Genomic DNA, 22,404 nt, shown 5'->3' with positions numbered 1-22,404 from the left:
CTGTTCATTCTCAGGAGATTTCCAAATGATTCCTACACACACCTAGAAGGTGGTGGGCTGACCAGGAGAGTGACGGACGTGCACCCATTGGGGGGGCCTTCCTGGCCTGGGAGCCGCGCCACCCGGGAGCGCAAGCTGCATCTAGGGGCCTTCAGAGTCACGCAGCTCACCGGGTGCGGAAAGCCCTGGCACCGGCGCCCTGCTGGGAGCGCCTCCCCTCGCCCTTCACTGCGCGCAGCAGTAGTCGAGACCCCGCGTAGGGCCGCGGTCGGATTCGGGGCACAGCCCGCGGGGCGAAGGTGCGGGCCGGCTGGGGACGCTGCCAGACGCGACCCTGGAGCCATTCTTCTGGCTTCCCCGCACTCACCATGGCTACAGGATCTCAGGACGAAAACCGGCCGTGGCGACAGGAACACAGCATCACCGAGGCCGCCAACCGGTTACTCCGGCGACAGAGCCCCGCCCATCCGGGCCCCGCGCTGGAAGCACCGAGACCTCAGTTCCGCCCAAGCAGCGGGTGGGCCTGCCCCTTCAGGTGTCGCCAGGGAAACGAATGCGCCTTCTTCTTTCCTCCGTCCGCACTTCCGTTCGATTGACAGATGACCCGGAAGTTCAAGCTAGTAAGCGACTAGGCTCCATTTATTGCTATGTTTTACTTTTAAATACGCTCCTGTGCACTTCTCGCTTACAGAGGGGTTACACTGTATTTTCAATGTCTCTCGAGTTTAAGCGCACCACAGAGTATTGTCTTTCTCTTCTGGAAAAGCCTTCCGGAAACGAAACCCTGAGTAACCGGAAGTGGCGGGCGGGGCGCCCCGGAGTACGGAAGGCCCGGGGCGCGTCAGGTGGGAAGGGAGCCGGTCGAGCGAGCCGGTGACGCGGAGTCCGCAGAGTCCGCGGCCTGCGACGTGGGGCCGCCCGGAGTCGGGAAAGAAGGGTCTCGCGCAAGTTCCTGGGCCGGCTTAGGTAACTATGGGAGGACGCGAGGTTCTCGGTCGCGGGAGGAACGGGAGTCGACCTCCCAGGCCGGCCTGCGGTTGCGGGTCTTCTGCGTCCAGAGCCGGGGCCGTCGGCGAGAACGAGCCCGCCCAGTTGGGAAGCCGGTCTGGGGCCTCCGCGCTGCTTCGCGTCGGGTCCCGCCGGTGGCCTGGCGTGGCCACGCCGGCTGTCATCGAGCCTGACGTCCGCCGCGTTGAGGGCCCCGCGAGCCCAGGGTAGTCCCGGGAGCCTGTGCGGACGTGGCTGGAGGCGCGGTGTGCATCTTTGCCCTTAGGAACTGCACTGTTTTGACTGTCTTACCAAAAAGGGGCAAACTGAATTATCTTGAGTAGTACTTTCGTTGCTTCTTAAACGTGTAAACGGATGCGCTTTGTGTCTCCTGGGGGAATAAGTACTTTAAAATTCCTGTTGTCCTCTGAGTGGTATAAAAGCTCTTGCAGTAACTTAAGCGTTTCCAAAATTCAAGACACACCTCTGGCAGTTTAGACTGTACTGGTGAGGATGGTAAGACGGCATCTACAAGTAAAGTATGCCGAATTTTTTTTATCACCTGTAAGAAGGGAATGTGAAGAATATTTCCCTAAGTGCATGGATTCTAAAAGCAGAAGTAATTAAAATACACATTTTTAACTACAGGCACTTATGAACTGTGTTTATATGATATCATTTTAACTCTCTTCTGTGTATACATTTTTAGGTTTTTTTCCAGTGGAAGTCTTGAAATACATTTTCATTAAAGAAAAAAAAATGACTACTCTTAAAAGTTTAGAAACCAAAGGTAAGTGTCCTTACTTTGATGATACCTGTTTTTAAGACATGAAATTTATGATATGAAGGAATGTTTCAGCCAGTTGAGTAAATCTCGTAGATTCCTTGGGAATCATTTCTGTTTCAGATCTCTTCATGTTTAATTAGTAATTCAACTTTTATATTTCAGTACTTCAGATAAGTTGTAACATCATTAGGTGGTATTTGTTGGATGATTACTTACTTTTAAAAGTTTAGTGTAACAAAACTGACTTGAACAATGTATTACTATCCACTAGAAGATCAGGATTTAAATAAACAAAAATAAAGTATACCAGCAAGGCTACACTCGGAGTAGGCATTAGGAAAAGATCTGGGTTCCTCTCCTTGGGGTTTGCTGACACTCTTTCATGCTCCTTGGCTTTTCCATCCTCGGTTTACGTGGTGTTCTCTCCGTGTGCATTTTTCTGTATCCAACTTTCCCCTTTTATAAGGGCAGCAGTCATATTGGGTAAGTGACCCACCCTACTCCTGTATGATTTCATCTTAACTATATTTGCATGGTCCTTTTTCCAAATAAGGCCTCATTCTGAGGTACTGAGGTTAGGACTTAAGCATAAGTATTTGGGGAATACAGTTCTACCTATAGCACTTGCCGTGTTCATTAGTTAGCTTGTAGTCCTGCTTTGCTTGTAATATTCTTAATCATTCCCTACCTTTTTTAATATTTTTATTTTGTTTATTTATTTTTATGTGGTGCTGAGGATCAAACCCAGTGCCTCACATGTGCAAGGCAAGCGCACTGCCACTGAGCCACAACCTCGGCCCCATTCCCTACCTTTTGAAATTCTTTCTTTCCATGACTTCCAAGCTACCACTGTGTTGTCAGTCTGCTCTTTACTGCCAAACACAGTAACCACATGTGACTATTTGAATTTAAATTAATATTTTTAAAAAATCAACATTTAGTTCTCAGTCATATTAGCTACAACTGTTTTAGTCAGCTTTTTTTTTTTTTTTTCCTGCTGTACCAAAAGATCTGACCAGAACAATTGAGGTCTCAGTCCGTAGATAGCTGACCCCATTGCTGTCGCCCAGAGGTGGAGGAAGCACATCATGGTGGAAGGTGTGGCAGAGGAAAACAGGTTATAACATGGAACCAGGAAGCAGAAAAAGAAAGAGATAGCTATATTCTCCAGGGACAGAAATACATACCCCAAAGGCACACCCCCAATGACCTACCTCCTCCAGCCATGTGCTACCTGTTTAAAGTTACTACTCAATTCCTATCAAGGGATTAATACACTGATTAGGTTAAAAGTCTCAATCATTTCACTACTAAACTTTCTTGCATTGTCTCACACATGAGCATTTGGGAGATAGCTCATATCTAAACCATCACAGCCTCCAAGTACTTAGTAACCAAATGTGGCTGGTAACTATGATATTTCTATCATTGCCAAAATTATTTTGGATATTGCTGCTGTAGCAGTATCTTCTCTATTTTTTAGACTCCTCTCTGGTTTATGTTTTAAATATCAGTGTTTTTCAGCTCTCTTTCTCTTCTACTCTCAGAGCTTCTATGATTAATTATCTGTAAGAACAACTTCCAAATTTATCAGTAGCTCAGATATCTCCTCTTGAGATTTAGAATTTTATAGACAACAATCTTGACATGTCCCAAAGGAAACTCCTGACCCAGCTCATTTTGGGAATAGAGTCAAGTTCTTCCTGCCAGAGCCTTTAATAAGAGATAGGAAGCAGTTTTCTAGAAGCAAACTTTTCAGGAAGCATATTTCCAGTAGCAAACTCTATTTATTTCAGTCCTTAAAAAGGGATATAGTAGCTTAGTGGTTCAGCACTTGCCTAGCATATGTGAGGCACTGGGTTCGATTCTCAGCACCACATATAAATAAAATAAAGGTACATTGATAACTAAAAACAATTTAAAAAATAAAAGAAAAAAAGGATTCAGATATGTTCAGGAAACAACAAAGAAAGGTCACACTAATAAATACTTAATTGAATTTAATATAGCTAGATGCAACAACTGTTCTTTTCACAAGTCACTAAAACAGCTTAAAAGTATTAGAATAAGTAAATCAAAGACTAATCAAAGTAATAAACTGGGAATAAATAGGAAATAAAAGCAATTAAAATGATAACTAATGTGAAAACAACTAGCATGGCATTTAGCAAAAATTATGATTAGTGATTAAAAGCTTGTTATTGCAGTGCCTCTGAAACTGTTATTTTTAATGAGGATTAGAGTTATAAAACAGCACTTTCATATACTTTATTTCATTTGATCTTAATTATCTAATAAGGAAGACAATCCAACTACTAGTGCTATTCCTACTTAATATAATGCTAACAGTGAACAAAAGTTACTTGTATTGCATGGCCTGAGAAGACGTGTACTTAGGTTTGACCTTGTCAGTTGTCTGCATATCCTGTACCTGCCTCAGGTGAGAAACATGGTTATGTTCTTGATCATTGGTTGTTTGGTATCATAATAGAACTTCCTCTCGGAAGACATATGAGCAATACTGACATCATTAGAGTGATACATCATTGCTGCTAGAGCTTTTCTAAGGGAAAACTCTGTCAGACTGTAACTGAGTTAGGAATTAATGGTTCAGCGTAAAGGAAAAACATAAGCACTTTTTAAAGGAATTAGTTATTGAACATACACCTGAAATCTTCCAGATGTGTGTAAAAGATTGATAAGCTTCATTAGCACTTACTCATTGTCTCCGTGCCAAGCACCATTTCTGTAGCTAGTGATATAAAAAATAGGAAACATTTCTACCCTAAGAAGCTTTCAATAGTTTAGTCTACAAGAGAAACAAATTATCCTAAAATACTGTAGTATTTCCCTTTTCTGAAAGCTCCAGGGGATGGGAAGAGGGTGTAGTTGAGTGATTTATCCAAGTTTAAACAATACATAGCAATGGGGACTTTTACATTATTCTGACTCAGGGTCTGATGGCAGGGGAGACTTAAATTTTGATGCAGTCTGGTGTTCCTTCTCTCCCTGCTGACTTTTTTTGTTTGTTTATTTGTTGTGTTTTTTTTTTTTTTTTGATTGACTATCTTTCTCTGTAGATTCACAATGTTATGAATAAATGACAGTATTTGTTCAATGACAGATTGTAAAATCATACTTTTTGCCTAAATATTCTAGAGCAAGGATTGGCAAATGTGGCTCTTGGGCCTCCTTGAAAATGGTTGTGATCAGACTGATGATAGGGAACAGTAACTTTGATTTCCACATAAATCAGATGTTATCCTAAGTAAAAAGATTCCTGCTGTTTTCATAATTAAATCTATAGTACCAACTCTATTCCATAATCATCATACTTTGAATTTCATCAATAATCATTGCTTTTTCTCTTTTGTGTTACGTACCTAACTATAATCCTTGCTTTTACTTCCTAATTCACAAAGCCTGAAATATTTATTCTCTGGCCCTTTACAAAAAATATTGCCAACCTCTACTCTAGAATGTTAGACTAGCAACCTTATTTCTTATGTCCTTATATTTCACCAAAAAGAGTGAGGCAATAAGAGTGAGGCATGAACTTTAGATATGATTTAGTTCGCAGGTAAGTGTTCACAGGTGGAGGTAGTGTTGGTGAGTACCATAGTGGTGGTCTTGTTGATTCCCCTCAAAGAGTGCAGAAAAGCAAGGGATGGTGTTTTGCTTTACTCAAACATCACTCATAATTATGGAGGTGGTACCATAGGGTCTTGAGAGAAGGTAATTGCTCATGAATGTGCCTTAGATTGTGCCAGTACATATGTAATAAAGGTATCTATATGTGTCACAGGGAAAATAGAATTATGAATGGTAAGCTACCAGATGAGAAAATGTCAAGCCCTGGCTCTCATTGCCAGCTTGCCCTTGCATGTTAGCTAGAATCAGTTGTGAGACAGAGCTGCCATGTGATAACGTAGCACAACCTTGATATTCATAAACCTTGAGTGAGTAGAACAATTCAAATAAAGTTAAGAATAAATTTAGCCAGGCGCAGTGGCACACACCTGTGATCCCTTCGGCTTGGGAGGCTAAGGCAGGAAGATCATGAGTTCAAAGCCAGACTCAGCAAAAATGAGATGCTAAGCAACTCAGTGAAACCCTGTCTCTAAATAAAATACAAAATAGGGTTGGGGATGTGGCTCAGTGGTTGTGTGCCCCTGAGTTCAATCCCTGGTACCGCCAAAAAAAAAAAAAAAACTGTTCTGACTTGCGTAGAAATCCTATTCACCTGTGGTCAAAGTATCACACCTGCTTGTCGTATCTTCATCCTCAGTGGGCCTGAGTGTCATGGCTCTCGTAATCTTTTTCTTGTTGTTTTTATTAATCCTTAATAAATAGTTGATTCTAAGTTCTCGAATGCCAGAATGTCTTATTAATAAAATAAAATTCACATTAAGTAAAGTTAAGACAAAACCAGATTTTAAGAACATGAGAATAGTTTTTTATTTTTAAAGTAGTTCAGTGGATATTCTAGTGAGTGCTAATAAGCTACAGTATGTTTTAAATAATATACAGATTCTTTATCTCACTTTCTGAAATGCTCACTTGCTTATCTTTTTGAAATTCAAGTCAGTCTCAAAGATCCCAAACATGTTTATATTTCATATTGAATTGGCACTATTTTATTCTAGTGTACATATTTTATGAATAGAGCACATTAAGTCCATCCCAGATTTCTTTCTCCCTCCCCTCTAATGTAACATGAAATTCCTAAGACCCCAAAGTTTGTCAGGAATTTCTTTAAAGAAGAATAATGATGTGGGGCTAGGGATGTGGCTCAAGTGGTAGCGCGCTCACCTGGCATGCGCGGGGCGCTGGGTTCAATCCTCAGCACCACATAAAAATAAAAAATAAAGATGTGTGTCCACCGAAAACTAAAAAAATAAATATTAAAAAATTCTTTAAAAAAAAAAGAATAATGATGATCACAGTAGGCCCTAATATTTAATGAGTGCTTATTGTACCAAACACCATTCTAAACACTTCACATGTGTTCTTATTTACTTTTAAGAATTGTATTAAATCATAGGATTGAGCATGTCAAAAAAGTAAAACTAAATAAGAACATAAGGAATAGACTAATAGATTATAGATTGATTTTGGCAGACAGTTTGGCAATACAGATCTTCACCAGACCCATTATTGGTAATTTATTTGAAAGAAATAAGTACAAGTCAGTTATGGTGGTGCATTCCTATAATCCTAGCCGTGTGGTAGGGTCAGGCAGGAGAATTGGTTGAACTCAGAAGTTCAGGGCTAACCCTCATAATATAGTGATAGGTTGTCTCAAAAAAGAAGGAAAGAAAGAAGAAAGAATCCAGAAGTCGAGAGGTTGAAGCATGAAAATGTTCGCTAAACCATTATATAATAACACTATTTATTATAGTGAAAAATTGATAAAAGCAAGTATCCAACAATATAATAAGTGAATTCTAATATAAACATGAAGCCCTATATTATAGCCATAAAATGAAAAATATGAAGATTATAGGAAAACAGAAAAATAATGTTAAACTTATAAAATTTATTATGATTACGATTTATTATGATTATAAAAATACCAAAGTAGTTTGAAATAATAAGTATTTTATAGTGATGATAACATAGGTAAATTTATTTTTGTTAATATCTGTAGTAATGTATATTTTAAAAATAGTAATAGAAACCAAAGATGTGTGACTGTGTGTGAAGACAATCTGTTCTATTTAGTAGTTTTTGTATCTGTGTAGTGAAGTTTGGAAGAGGAAGAAAACTGAGTTCAGTAAAAGTAGACCTAACAAAGAAACCTCAGGAAGTTTTTCTGGTTAGATATTTCCTTTGCTTAAAACACCTTGGCAGGTAACTTTTGAACTTTCTTAACATTGCCCCAAGAATGCTTACCTTTTTTATGGTGCTTTGGCCAGAGAACTCCATTTCAGGGCCGTAATTCTAAGAGAGAGGGTGACAGGACAGTCTGCTTCAGTTTGGAATGTTCACAAATTATCTCTCTCTCAATGTGGCTTTGGACATCAGAAACTCCAAAGAGGTTTAATTTTAGTAAGACCTTATTATTGCTCTTACCAAACTCAATGAGTATGGTTACAGTGAAGTGTGATTTATATTTGATATAGTAAGATATTTTATTTAGGGCTGGGGATGTGGCTCAAGTGGTAGCGCGCTCGCCTGGCATGCGTGCGGCCCGGGTTCGATCCTCAGCACCACATACAAACAAAGATGTTGTGCCCGCCGAAAACTAAAAAATAAAGATTAAAAAATTCTCTCTCTCTCTCTCTCTCTCTCTCTCTCTCTCTTAAAAAAAAAAAAAAGATATTTTATTTAGTAATAATCAAAACTAAGGACATACTTGTGATTTTTTTCCTTACTAAGAATTCTGTTTCAGGTCTTTGTCTTAGGAGATTACATTATATATAGTAGTTATTATTTATATATTGAATATATAACATTACTATATGTTATTTACATAATTTATACACACACGAATATGAGATTTAGCTAAACAGTAATGAAGTCACTAAAGAGCAATCAGTAATTCATGATTGACTTTAATGTTTTTGTAGAAATAAAATTTCTATCAAAATATACCTTTATTGCATCTCACCCTGTAATACATTTTTTAAAAATATTTATTTTTTAGTTGTAGTTGGACACAATACCTTTATTTTATTTATTTGTTTATTTTTATGTGGTGCTGAGTATTGAACCCAGGGCCTCACACGTGCTAGGCAAGCACTCTTTCACTTAGCCCCTACCCTTTAATACATTTTATCTTTTTTATTTGCTTTTTGTGGTAATAAGGAATTAATCCAGGGCCTCATGGATGTTAAGCACAGGCTCTACCACTGATCTATATTTCCAATACTCATTTTGTCTTTTTTGGTGAATATCCTTTCTTCTAAATCAGATAGTACTTCTTCCCAATGAAGTGGTCAGCACTGCCTCAGAGTGTCTGAACTCTATGAGGCGCTCAGCACCATATTCGCTACCTATAACCATCAGAGTTCATTATTATGATCATCGTTGCTGACCTGTGTGCTTGTCCTCTACCCTTTCCTTATTCTCATTCATATCTTTTTCGTCATAAATTTGTTATTACTCATGTGTGTATTGAGTATTGTGTACAAGTACTTCACGGGGAATATAGTATACCTAAAAATAAGTTGACAGCCACTGGAAGAAACAGAACACCAGTAAAATAATTTGAATATGGTATGGTGAAAGTGAGTTCTATAGAAGTTTAATCTGACAGTACAATGTTTCAACTTCTGTAAGCAACACTTAAACCCTTAGGTTTAAAAATATGATTCAGTCTTTGCCTGATCAGTTCTCCAGTTTAACATGTTTTTCTTTACCCTTGTGCAAAAGCATTCTTTGCCAGGAGGTCACAAAAAAACTTGTATTTGTTTTGAGGTACATAAATGGTTTGTAAATGTGTACATGTAAAGCTGATACTTATTTTATATTTAACTAAAATTATCGTCTACCATGTGCCAAGCACTTGATCTTATTACATTCTTTCTTACTATACCTTATAATATCTTTCTTAATTTCCATTTTGCATATCAGGATATAGAGATTAATGGAGAATTAAATTATTTATCTAGATTCCCAGCACCAAAAAAAAAAAAAAAATTATTGACCTAGGATCATATTAAGAAGTCATCCAAATCAAATGTTGTGATTCCAGTTGTCTTGCATCTTCTTCTGAGAGATGCACTTAGACAGTTTGAGCCTGGAAAATTCAGTTCCTTGACAAATGGTTGTTTGGAAAATTACTTTTTACTCTGAATGTTTTCCTTTTTAAAAAAAAATTTTTGTAGTGCCAGTAAGTTTGAATGTAAAAAAAAAAAAAAGCAGTCTTGGCATTTCCTTAGCATTTCTTTCTAGTAATTCGAGTTTTGTTTCTCCTTTCTTAGTCACCCTTACTTCAACCCCAATCCGAGGAGCAGGAGATGGAATGGAAACAGAAGAGCCACCTACATCTATTGAAACCACCTCTGGAGTCCAGTCCATTAAGCATCACATCCTTCAGAGTCCACGGAAGAAAGCAGCTCCTTCAGAGAACCCAGGAGTTCTTCAGCTGGGAAAGATTCTCTCTGAAAAGGCAGTGGAGGTAGAAGCTATAAGAATACGTGTTCCCAAAACTGCTATAACTCATGATATCCCCAACAAAAATGGAAAGGTTAAATCTCTAGGATATCATAGAGGAGAATTTCATGGTCAGCCTGAAGGAGTTATAGAACCTAGAAAGGAACTCTCGGAGGTGAAGACTGTATTGGAAAAGCTCAAGAACTCTGAAAGAAGGTTACTGAAAGACAAAGAAGGTCTTTCAAACCAGCTCCGAGTACAAACAGAGGTAAGATTGACCTGAATCACTTGAATGGGGGGCAACTTTTTACACCTGGACCTTCTAAGCCTGGATAGGAAACTACGTTTCTTCGTGGAAATGTCATTTATCATAGGTTATCATTTCTTTAAAATTTTTCCTCTTATATTTCTCATTCTCTCTGAGGGCTTCTAGAGAGTTGTTATTGGGAACTTATACTAAGCCTAGTCAAAGATGGATATGTGAGGTGCTTATAAAAGTAGGTTGTAAAGGTAGGTTACAGTTATAAAGTGCCAAACCAAAGAGTGACCAAATCAATCTATAGTGCTTGATGGTGTTGCTGTGATCTTTACATCTTAGTAAAATTTCCTTAACTCTCCCTTGTTTCTCTATTGAACTGTGTCTTTTTTGCCAGATACTAGTCTTGTGACACCATAATGATTCTTGTCCAACTATATTAATGTATTTAATAATACACATAAACGTGTAATTTAAACACATAATATATTTAATAATATATTTAATATATAAACACAAACATATATATATATATATATATATTTATAAATTTGGGGGGAGGGGACTGAGTCATATCCCCACTGAGCCACACTCCCAGCCCTTTTTCATTTTTTATTTTAAGACAGGGTGTCACTAAGTTGCTTAGGGGCCATGCTGAATTTCTGAGGCAGACCTGGAACTTGCAGTTCTCCTGCCTCAGTCTCCTGAGTCGCTGGGATTATAGGCATGCACTACCACACCTGGTAATAATATATTTTAAATATGTCTTTAACCAATTTCTAAGTATAAAAGTAGTACATTCTTATTAGATCTTAGTATTAAGATATCTGACAAGGTTTGTCAGAGTACTTCATATATTATTGAATATACAGCTCTTTCTCCTATTGATGGTCCTACAGTCTCCTGAAGTAGAGAAATGGTTGATATAAGGAACCTCTCCTTCAGAATCACTCCTGCAATGTTTAAGACCACATCAAAACTGAACTCAGATATCTGGTAAATAAAAACATTTTTTACACTAGAGAAAAACACAATGAAAATGGTACCACCCATAACTACACTATCGAGATATGGCTTCAAAACTACACATATTGAATTTATTTTGTCTTGTAACCCACATTTTTTCAGTCATTATTTTCCTTGTCACAACGTTCTGATTATTATTGGTAATAGTGTTCTTCAATGGCTGCACCAATACCTATTGGACATTTGTTTTAATTGTTTTGCTTTTTTCAATAGCAAAGTAAAGATTATGCTTATTGACATCCTATATTACTTCCTTTTTCTTAAACTCTTAAAAGTCTTAAGACACAAAAAGATAAACTTATAAATGTTGAAGTAAAATCCACATAAAATATACTCTCACATTTTGGGGCAAAATTAAAAAAAAATTTAATTTTCTGATTGCATTTCCTTTATGTTGACTGGAAGCAGTTTATTTTCATGCTGAGTTGTACTTTATTATAGAGGCTCAGTTTATAACCACATTATCTACATGTAAAGATAGAGATAATGCCATATACATTATGCATGTTAATATATAATATCAATTTTTTAAAACATTTTAAACATAGGTTGTTTATTTGTTTTAATTTGTTATATTAAAAAGTCTGTGGGCTGGGGATGTGGCTCAAGTGGTAGCATGTTCGCCTGGCATGCACGGGGCGCTGGGTTTGATCCTCAGCACCACATAAAAATCAAAGATGTTGTGTCCACCAAAAACTGAAAAGTAAATATTAAAAAATTCTCTCTCTCTCCCCAAAAAAAAAAAATCTGTGACATTTCTTTGAGCTTATTGTATTTGTTATGTTCTTCTAGGTAAATCGTGAGTTAAAAAAGTTGTTGGTGGCTTCTGTGGGGGATGATCTTCAGTATCACTTTGAACGTCTAGCCCGTGAAAAGAATCAGCTTATTTTAGAAAATGAAGCCCTAGGTCGAAACACAGCTCAACTCTCGGAACAGTTAGAACGTATGTCCATACAGTGTGATGTGTGGCGTAGTAAATTTCTCGCAAGCAGGTATTTTCTATTCTAAATAGTATTTCATTTACTAGTTTTTGTTATCAGGTTTTCAAACCATAATACAAGAAAGTAGATTATAGTACAAAAATTTCTGAGATGGTACTTCATACATCATTTAATATGTGGCTTTCACACAATCTCCCTGAATGGGAAAATAATAGAAGGATCCTTTCTCAGTCTGGAAATTGCTTCTCTTGCAGGGTTTAAGATCAAAACAAACCTGTAAATTCAGATATCTGGTAAATATTAAAACTAAAAAAGACAAAACTACATTTTTTTTTCCACCTTCTATCTGGAGAACTCTAATATTGTTCCCACTGCCTAAGAGGACACTGTCCATGTCCTGTTCTCATAGTTCTTTTGTCTATATAAGAGAGCTTCCCAACCTTTTTCTTTCCATCATAAGTAAAAAAAAATTACAACATTTTTATGGCATACTTCATGAGGCTACTGTCTAACAGGTAATAAACCAGGTTCGAATCTAGGTGTCTAGACTGGTTGGGAAACTCTGCTATATATCTATTGACTCTTTGTTTATCCCTGACGACTTTGAGTTACTGGGGACAAGATCTGATGTTATTCATCTCTGTATTTCTAATGCTTAGAAAAGGACTTTATATGTTTAACAATTACTGATTTAATGAATCATCTAGAAAATTTTCACAAAACACCCAAAGGTTTCCACGTTATACTTTAAGAACCACATATTTTTTCACGTACTAACATCTCTCATACTTTCTAGTACTTGATTGTTCTCTTAAAGTTCTTCATTTGTTTTCTAGTTGTGCTAGTATAGTATGCTATTTGAAGAAATGATTTTATTAGTATTGACTTAAATTGAAACATAGTTTTTATTAAACAGTTTAAGAGGCAAATCATGCATATGTCATACAGGTTATTGTAGTATGTAACTTTCTTAACATCCTGATCAACACCTATGATCACATTCTAAAGACAATAAAAATTATTGATATTTTAGTTGATTTAACCTATTAATGTCAAAATTGTTTTCCTTTTAAGGAATTCAGTAATAAGTATGGTCTGAAACTTTAAGTTTTAGTGTTAAATTTTCAGCTAAAACTATACTTTAAAATTTGCTTCAGTTTCATCAGTAGAGTTGGTCAAATAAAATGTAGTATTTACAATCACTAGAAAACATGAAGTTGGTTCTTCAAAACTGGAGGAAATGAGTTGGGCCAATAATCAAACCACTCAGGAGGCTACGGCAGTAGGATCACAAGTTGAGGCCAGCCTGGACAACTTAGCGAAACTCAAGTCTCAAAAGTAAAACTTTAAAAAAGGCTAGGGTTATAGCTCAGTGCATGTGCAAAGCCCTGGTTTCAATCCCCAGTGCTGCAAAAATAGAAAACTGGGAATAAGATAGTGTTACATGTGCTCATGTGGAAAAAGCTCCAAAATTATTAAGTTAAAAAAGCAAGGTATGGTAACTTTGTATTAAATAATCCCATTTTTTAAACTGTTTATTTTTAACACATACTTTTATGTTGAAATATACATGATTTTTGGTAAAAATGTGTAAGAAACTTTTATGTTACATATAAAAGAAGGATGGTCATGCTAGGCCAGAGGAAAGACTTAGTTTTCATCTTATAGAAACCTTTCTATTTTTCTGTATTTTTCTAAGGGCAAATTATAATTGAGTAATAAAAAAATAACTCATTTTTATCTTCCTCTTTAAATTTTTCTGTATTTAAAAATGTTTTATTTATTTTTCAAATATGATTAATCTGGAATAAGATTGGGGTAAATTCAAAAGTTACTGTATAGAAAAATTGTTTCCTTTGTCATTTTACAAATATTTTAACTGAATCCCTTTAATGAGCTCTAAGCTCATAAACATTTTTAAATTTTTTTAGTAAAAATTTTAAAACAAGACAGCTTGACTATGTTAAATCTTCTTTGTTTTTGAAAATGCCAGTTACAAAGCAGTATGTTAATTTTTCTTTACAGTTTTATTATCAGAGAATTTGAATGTGAAATTTTAATCTGTTCCAGGGTAATGGCAGATGAGTTAACCAGCTCCAGAGCAGTTTTACAGCGTCACAATCGTGATGCACAAAGTGCTATACAAGATCTCCTGAGTGAACGGGAGCAGTTTCGTCAAGAAATGATAGCTACCAAGAAGTACGGAGCTTGTTTACATACTGAACTCTTCTAGTTTCTCCTGAAGTTTTTGTTGCTATGAAAGGTGTTTTTTTTTTTTTTAATGTGTCTACATTTGATAACTTACTGAACATATACTTTAAATAGCACTTTAAAACAGATGTCTTGGGAGGTAGGAGACCTAAAATATAGACATGTTCTTCTCCTGTTCTTAATTAGGGAAATGATTATTTATACCAGTAATAGAAAAACCATATGGAATTAAAAGCTGATTTGGATGGTAGTTTTGTAGTTTAATATAACTCTTGTTAGAAGTCAAGGAATATACCTGTCTTTCCAATGGAAGGTAATCTTTTTGAAGACTTTCTATAGGAATAGAGTTTGTTTTCAAATCCATATCCAGCACTACTCAATTTGGTAGTCTTAAAAAAAAAAAAAAACAAAAAACAAAGTCTTACTTAAAAATAAGCTCCTTGCACTATATATAATTGAATTATTAACAACAGAATCAGTAAGTGTCAAAGAGTAAATTGTATGTGTGATTAAAAGAACAAAGCCTACTATGTCAAAATATCAAAATTCGTGGGAGGCAGCTAATGTAGTGTTTAGAGGAAAATGCATAGCCTTAAATGCTTATTTTGGAAAAGAAGAAAGGTCTCATCTCCCTCAAAAAATTAAACCCAAAGTAAGCAGAAGAAAGAATACAATAAGGATGAAAGCTAAAGTGTATTTAAAAGCCAAATGTTAGTTCTTTGAAAAGATAAACTTACAGGCGCTGAGGTTGTGGCTCAGTGGTAGAATGCTTGCCTAGCATGCACGAGGCACTGGATTCCATCCTCAGCACCACGTAAATGTAAAATAAAGATATTGTGTCCACATAAAACTTCAAGAATAAATATTCAAAAAAAGAAAAACCTAAGAAACCTGTAGCAAGTTTAATTATGGTAAAAAGAGAAGATTCACATTAAATGTTAGGAATGACCCTGCAGGTTATATAGACATGAAAAAAAATCATAAAAGACGATTACAACTCTATGTCAATAAATTCAGTAGTGTAGATGAAATAGACTATTAAAGGTAACTCTAGAACATATATATTGATCCCCAGAACTACAAAAAAAAAAAAAAAAGGAAAAAATATATTACCTAAATAGTCCTAAACTACTAGGTATGCATTTGTAGTTAAAAACCATCTAGTAAGGAAATAAGGGAAATACTGGGTCTAATTGGATTCACTAGTAAATACTAGTAAACATCTAAGAAAGAAATAAAGTTTACACAAATTCTTTCAAGTGTAAAGGAGAAAGGAAAAATTTCTAACTCATTTTATGAGACTACCATTATCTTAATACCAAAACCAAAGACATAACAAAAAATCTATAGACTATAGACCAATACCTCTAAGGAACATAGATGTAAAAATCCTTAACAGATTTAGTGAATCAAATGCAATAGTATAGAAAAAGATTTGTACATTATGACAAACTAGGGTTAAGCTCAGGTATTGTAGGTTGGTTTAGCATTCAAAATCAGTGTAAACTCACCAAAAAAGAAAACCCATAGATGCACAAATCAGTAGCTCCTGTACTAAAATATAATAACTAAAAATGTACTATTTTTTTGAGTGATTTTTCAGATTGACAGATGCTTTTTGTTGTTAATTTATTTGACCAGACTTCCTGGTTTATTGAACTTGGAGAGAGAAAGATACAGGAGAAAGACAGTGTATGATTTCAGAAATATGTTTCTCATTTATTTATTATTATGGATTTTTATATATTGTCTTCTCACTAATGTTCAGAGTTCATGTGTATCTTATGCAGATTTTTGGAGGAGCTCTTGGTCTCCTTACAGTGGGGAAGAGAGCAGACTTACTCCCCCAGTGCACAACCTCAGAGCACAGCAGAACTTGCATTAACAAATCACAATTTAGCAAAAGCATTAAATTCTCATCTTCTGGGGAATGTTGGCATTGGCAGTCAGAAAAAGATACCATCAACAGTTGAATTCTGCAGCTCCCCAGCTGAAAAAATGGCTGAAAAGGTAAAATAGTTTCATGATCTGTGGAATTTCTATTATGATCTCTGGAATTTTACCTATACCCTTACTGAAAAGCAACATGTTATAATGGAAGTACTTGGCATTGGGAGTTGGGAAGTACGGGATCTAAGCCTGATTTTCATACTAATAAGCTTGTGATCATGGAGACAATTATTTTCTCCTCTGAGCTTTAATTTTCCCTACCATAACTGCTGTATTTTGAGGAGAAAAAAAATGTAATTGTTTTGAAAGAGGTCCAGTTTTTTAATTTAGTAATCATTAGTGAGTTAAGTAGGTTACTTCTGATCTAAGAAATTATGTAATTCCCACATAAAAGCTGGGGAAGTGCTGAATAATACAAATTCAAATAATGTAGACCAAGTACCTACAGTTCTGGATGAATTCAGGGCCCATGCAGGCGACCTATCAAATACTATGATCTTACAGTTCTGGGTGACAGCAAAGTTTACCTTACAACTTTAGTACCCAACTCCAGGTCCCCATGTTAGACCTTGTTATTCACTAGAATTCTTCCATTATTAAAATCTTTAACATCTTTCTCTCTCATCTGTGACTCCAATTTCTTTCTAATTCTGATTCTTCCATTTGTACTACCTGTTTCTTGATCACATCATTATTTTTATTCTCTTGATAGCTACATTTTTTTCATCTTACCAGCTCACAGCCCCAACTTCTCTTCCTTCTCTGGCTTGCCTAGACTTCATTTTTCAAGGGCCTTGTTCCCTTGTCCTCCCCAGGTATACTCAGAACCCAGTCTTGTGTCAGTTTGGCTGTTTGCCTTCTTTGTTTCAGTACCCATCAGACCACTACCTCACATTCACCAGATGACTTTGGTTCCTGATTCACAGAAGAAGGAGAGAGTATGGGCAGAAAACTGCCCCAGAGTCCCAGTTGATGTCTGGAAGCCTACATGTATGATGACCAGCATTATACTCATTTCTTTCTGAGGGAAAGGTATTCCCCCTCTGCCCCAAGCATAGTCGCTCTCTAGGCACATCAGATCCATGAACAGTTATCCCTTCTCTCTCTCTTGACTCTTTCCTTTTCAGTTAAGAATATGCCCAGGTGTCATCCATCTAAAAGACAAGTCTCTCTCAGTAGGCCCTTGGTATGGCCTCATCACCTCCCTTCACAGCCTGTTTGTCCTCCAAGCCATCCACTTCAAAGTGTGGAAGACTCCCAGCCTCACTGTACTTAAAAAGTACTCTTACACAGGTCATGAATGCTTATTTTGTGATCATATTTTACCCAATCAAGCATTTTTTTCCTTCAATCTCTCTTGACTTCTGTGACATTACTCTTTCTGAGCTCTTCTTTATAGACGTTCTCTACATCGGCACATTTCTGCTCATTATACAGACAGTTAAAAATGGAACAGCCTCTTTTCTCCTAGCTTTTGCATTTGTATACCCCCCTAAAAAGAAGAAAAATAACCTTCTTTCCTATATTCCATATCTTAGTGACTGTTCCTATTGTATATGGTGTTTTCAGGATTCCATAAAATAATGCATTTAAAGGCCATAACAGTTTCTGACATACAGCAATTTCTCAACTAATGGTAGCCGTGATTTTTATTTTTTTCCTTCAGGCTCCATTCCTGTTAATTTTACCATCTTCTTAGTTCCTTCTGATTTACACACACACACACAGACACACACCCCTACACCTGCCCTGCTCCCAAGTTCCAGCTCCTGACTTACACCCTCGACTGTGTCAGTATCCCTGGCTTTTTTTTTTTAAACCTGCCTCCAGGCCATCTTGAGCTACTTTCCCAGAGGGTTGTTTTTAAATGCCAATACAATAATCATACAGCTCCCTATCTGCCTCATTATTGAATCTAAATTTTTCATATAGTAGAGAAGAATTTTTGTAATCTTTTTTTCATCCCTCCTTCTCACAGATCATTTCACAGGTGCCCCTACCACTCTGCACTTCACATTATAGCAGTGTTGACCATTTCTCATTCCACATACTTACCCTTGTGTTCCCATCTCCCTAGACTGCTTCCCAGCACCTGACCTGTTGCCCAGCCTCTGCACCACCTGGATGAGTCAGTTTTCTCTAAGTCTCACCTGCAAGTCTAGATGTGCATTCTGCAGGCTTCCATTGCACTAGCTCTTCATTAGCTTATATTTGTTTGATTCTCCTTCCTTATCCCAAACCATGAGCTGCTTAAGGGGTAGGGAATATGTCTTTGTTTCCTTAAGGTGTAGAATCTGTTGTACACAGTAGGGACTCAACTATTTACTGAATGAATCAGTGCCTAGAACTATACTTATCACCTTTATCAAAAACATTGTTTCCTCTTTTCTCCTATTTTTTGGGAAATTATGTCAATGCATACCTGGTTGGTACCAGGAACATTTGGAGTAATGGACCACTCCCTCTTTTTTAAAGTACTTTCTTCCCTTGTTTTTTTCCTATGCTACAATTTCCTGTGTTTTCTTTTATCTGACCATTCTATTTCAGAATATTGGGGATTCTCAGGGCTTGATCAAGATTCCCTTGTTCTCTTAGTCCTTTATCCCATCACATTTTCCCATTTAACAAAACTGATAACACTTCTTCCTTAGGATTTCTTGAACCTTTCAGCCCCATTACCTCAAGTTGCCATTATTTTTTTTTTTCCCTCCCAGAGATACACACGAGAGTTTATTTGTCAGGGCTGACAAATAAAGGCACATCCCTCCATAGTGGAGAGGGGCCAGTTGCCATTATTTTTTAATCAGATAATTGCACTGATTTACCTTTCTGTCTTTTTCCCTTGTCTGCCCTAATGCCACCTCCTTTTCCCATCTTCCACACCGTGTATAGCATGATCTTTGAAAGGGACAATGCTTAAAAATCAATCCTTGTCACTTTTAGCCTAACATCCAGAAGCTTTTCTATCCATTCTGATGTCTCAGTCTCCTGTTGAATTTCTTAAGCATTTTGTTTCTCTCTAAAGATCCATAATGTAATAACATATATAGGGTATTTGGAAACTTTATTTTCCCCTCCAAATTTATAAGTAACTTTAAGCCTCTCTTCTTTGCATGTTATCTTATATTTTACTAGGTTGCGTAAAATGGAAAGATCTCAAAAACTAAATTGAAAAAGCACAGTGTATTTGAAAAATAGAGGTCCTAAAATAGAATGATGGCTTTTAAATGATGCTGGGATATTCTTAAAGTAGCGCTGGTGTGGGTGTGGTGGTAACTTAGAAGGATAAAACAATCTTCTGGACAACATCAGAGCAGGGAAATGGGCCTCTTCAGCAATTCTTCTAAGGTCCCTTGAATAAGCCCTCCAGAGAGAAGGACTTTTCTTTGGTTGCTTTCACAATTTCCTTCCAATTGCATTGCCTACCTACTTTGAAACATAACTCATATTCATCATGTGACGATTAATGGGAGAATATGAACAAGAGATAGAAGAGCTGTGAGCCAGACGTGTTATCTTTATCCTTATAAACATGTTAGAGAAATATTTTCAATCCAAAAGTTCCTGCTTTGATTATCAGTAAAGGAGACTAAATAGGAAAAGTCAGAGTGAAGAATAGGGACAGTGATAGTATTATGGAACCCAAGAAATGAAAACATGATTGTTAACACAGACTATTGCATGTAAGTTGGAAAAAGAGAAATGAAAAGCCCTTTATTTTACAAATAAAAACTAATCATACTGCAAAATAGCATTTGGTAAAAGAATGAAAAAGCAAAATCTTGATTTTAAGTAGTTAAATGAAAGATTAAAGAAGACATAGTGAACACCATTTACTTAAAGATAAAAATTGACATCACAACGTAGAATTGATGTAAGCTCATTTTCTGTTTTTTTTTTGTCAGTATTCATAAAAGAGCATTAATTTTATCATTCTTAAAAAAACATGTAACAGTGTAATTAATAATAACTAGGAATTTTTGTTAAATGTATGGTTGCAGGGGGATAAGTTCTCAAATTCATCCTTCAGATGTGATTTTTATAAGAATTTCATATTAGTGAACTGGAACTTCATAGGTAGTCATACATCAGTGAAATGAAAGGCTTTTATAGTTCATACTACATACGTCTAATATTACCTCTCGTTTTCCTTAGGTTCTACGCATTTTGGATCCAGTCACCTGTACAGAAAGCTCACCTGATAATCTATTTTCTCAGTCTTCACCAACCACATTACTTGCTACGAAGAAAAATATTGGACGATTTCATCCCTATACTAGATACGAAAATGTAACTTTCAATTGCTGCAATCACTGCCAGGGAGAACTTATTGTCCTTTAATATTCCATATGTTGGAGGCGTGCTTATTGTCCAAGCGTCATTTTTATTTGGGTGTTGGGTTCTTATAATACAAGGTAATGTCACTTCCTCTTTACATATCATATATCTACAAAGATATTTTATGTTCTGGACTTCAGATTATCCTTTCTTAATAAATATCTCAGGGTACGAAAGCAAACCGTGTAGGTATGTTTAGAGTACAGGGTAATATCCAGGCAAACACAATGTTTATGCTAAAAGACTCAAAAAGATTTTCTACCTGTCTTTGAGGCCCAAAATTATTCTTCTTATATTATTCATCATTCTGTAAGAAAATATTTCATTTGGGTGCACTACTGCAGACAAACTAAATCCATGAGTCAAATGTCACCATACCCATTCATCTGCTATTGCCTAAGCTGGTTTTGAACAACAGCAGAGTAGATGCAGCAGGACTTGTAGACCCTTGACGGATTGTTCTTTATAGAAAAAAATTTCTAACCCTTACATAAAAATAATACCTGGGAGACAGGGTGAAGAGGTTTTAATCATTTTTATGGTAATTTTGGAGGCTACAAAAGAGGCTTACAAAAATACTAAGGGTGAAGGGGCTAATGTGTGAGAGAGTGTGTGTGTGTGTGTGTTCATTATACAGAATGGTGGGTTTCATTGTGGCATATTTGTGCACACACACACAAAAATTGATCTTCACACCCTAATACCTCCCTCAGCCTTATCCCCTTCCTCTACCCTACTGGTCTCATTTCATAGAGTCCCTTCTTTTCTCTGTTTCTCTGTTCCCTCACTTCCACATATGAGAGAAAACATACAGTACTTCTCTCTCCAGGTGACTTATTTTGCTCCAAATTATGGTTTCCAGTTCCATCCATTTTCCTGCATGTGATAGATTTTGTCCTCTTTTATCACTGAATAAATGTCTATTGTATGTTATGTACCACATTTTCTTTACCCATTCTCTGTTAATGTGCACTCAGGGCTATCATAATTTGACTATTGTGAATTGTGCTGCAATAAACATAGGTATGCATGTGTCTTTAAAATATGCTGACTTTAATTCTTTTGGATAAATACCAAGGAGTGGTATAGCTGGATCATATGATAAATTTATTTTTAGATTTTTGAGGAACCTAAATATTGACTTCCATAGTGGCTTTACTGATTTATGTTTCTACAGGTCACGTAAAAGAGTTCCTTTTTTCATGCATCTGCACCAACATTTATTGTTATTTGTATTCTTAAAGATCCGCATTCTAACTGGAGAAAAATGGAATCTCATCTGGTTTTGATTTGCATTTGCCTGATGGCCAAAGATGTTGAACATTTTTTTCATATATTTGTTGGCCATTTGTACTTCTTTTGAGTAGTATCTATTCAGTTCATATGTCCTTTTATTTGTTGGGTTATTTGGTTTTTTGATGTTGAATTTTGGGACCTCTTTATATATTCTGGATATTTGTTCTTTGTTGGAAGGGTAGCTAATGAATATTTTCTCTCGTTCTGTCAGTTGTCTCCTCATTCTGTTAAAATTATTTCATTTGCTGTGAAGAAGGTTTTAAATTAGAGGCCAGATCGTCTATGCTTTCTCTTATTTCACATTACAGAGAACTAATTCAGGAAGTTTTTGCCTGTGCCTGTATGTAGGAGTATTTCCTCTACATTTTCTTCTAACAGTTGGAAAGTTTCTGGTCTTATAGTTAGGTCTTTGATCCATTTTGAGTTTACTTTTGTACAGAATGAGAGGAATTGAGTTTCATACTTCTCTAAAGGGATATCCACGGTTCCTTACACCACTTGTTAAAGAGGCT

At 36.4% G+C, this 22,404-nt stretch overlaps 2 protein-coding genes across 10 annotated transcripts in view; one reads left to right on the top strand and one right to left on the bottom strand.

Annotated features, from left to right (window-relative positions):
• Positions 1 to 572, bottom strand: part of NME7 (NME/NM23 family member 7) — a 169,463-nt gene extending 168,891 nt beyond the window's left edge. For 2 of the 8 annotated variants that reach the window (XR_014022830.1, XM_081300561.1), the window contains exon 1: positions 368 to 570. Coding sequence is in view for 7 of the 8 variants with exons in the window: in XM_081300561.1 (XP_081156687.1) it covers positions 368 to 370 (3 nt within the window). In the remaining variant the exon portion in view is untranslated. Of the gene's footprint in view, positions 1 to 367 lie in introns of all 8 variants that reach the window. The other 6 variants (XM_081300556.1, XM_081300560.1, XM_081300559.1 and 3 more) reach the window with 5 other exon arrangements.
• Positions 573 to 806: 234 nt separating this feature from the next.
• On the top strand, positions 807 to 21,527 carry BLZF1 (basic leucine zipper nuclear factor 1). Of its 2 annotated transcripts, XM_081300554.1 has the most exons (7): positions 824 to 968; positions 1,698 to 1,777; positions 9,703 to 10,142; positions 11,949 to 12,148; positions 14,168 to 14,296; positions 16,099 to 16,318; positions 20,414 to 21,527. In XM_081300554.1, exons 2-7 carry the CDS (start codon positions 1,747 to 1,749, stop codon positions 20,597 to 20,599), a joined length of 1,206 nt encoding a protein of 401 aa, XP_081156680.1. In that variant the 5' UTR covers positions 824 to 968; positions 1,698 to 1,746; the 3' UTR covers positions 20,600 to 21,527. The 2 variants fall into 2 exon arrangements, with proteins under 2 accessions (XP_081156681.1, XP_081156680.1); XM_081300555.1 differs by lacking the exon at positions 16,099 to 16,318 and having other exon boundaries at positions 807 to 966; positions 1,697 to 1,777.
• The last annotated feature ends 877 nt before the right edge of the window (positions 21,528 to 22,404 follow it).

Source organism: Spermophilus citellus (genome assembly GCF_964194105.1).
Source record: "Spermophilus citellus genome assembly, chromosome: 6".
Taxonomy (NCBI): Eukaryota; Metazoa; Chordata; class Mammalia; order Rodentia; family Sciuridae; genus Spermophilus; species Spermophilus citellus.
Note: the sequence above shows the minus strand (reverse complement) of the source record. Positions and strands in the feature narration are given on the sequence as shown.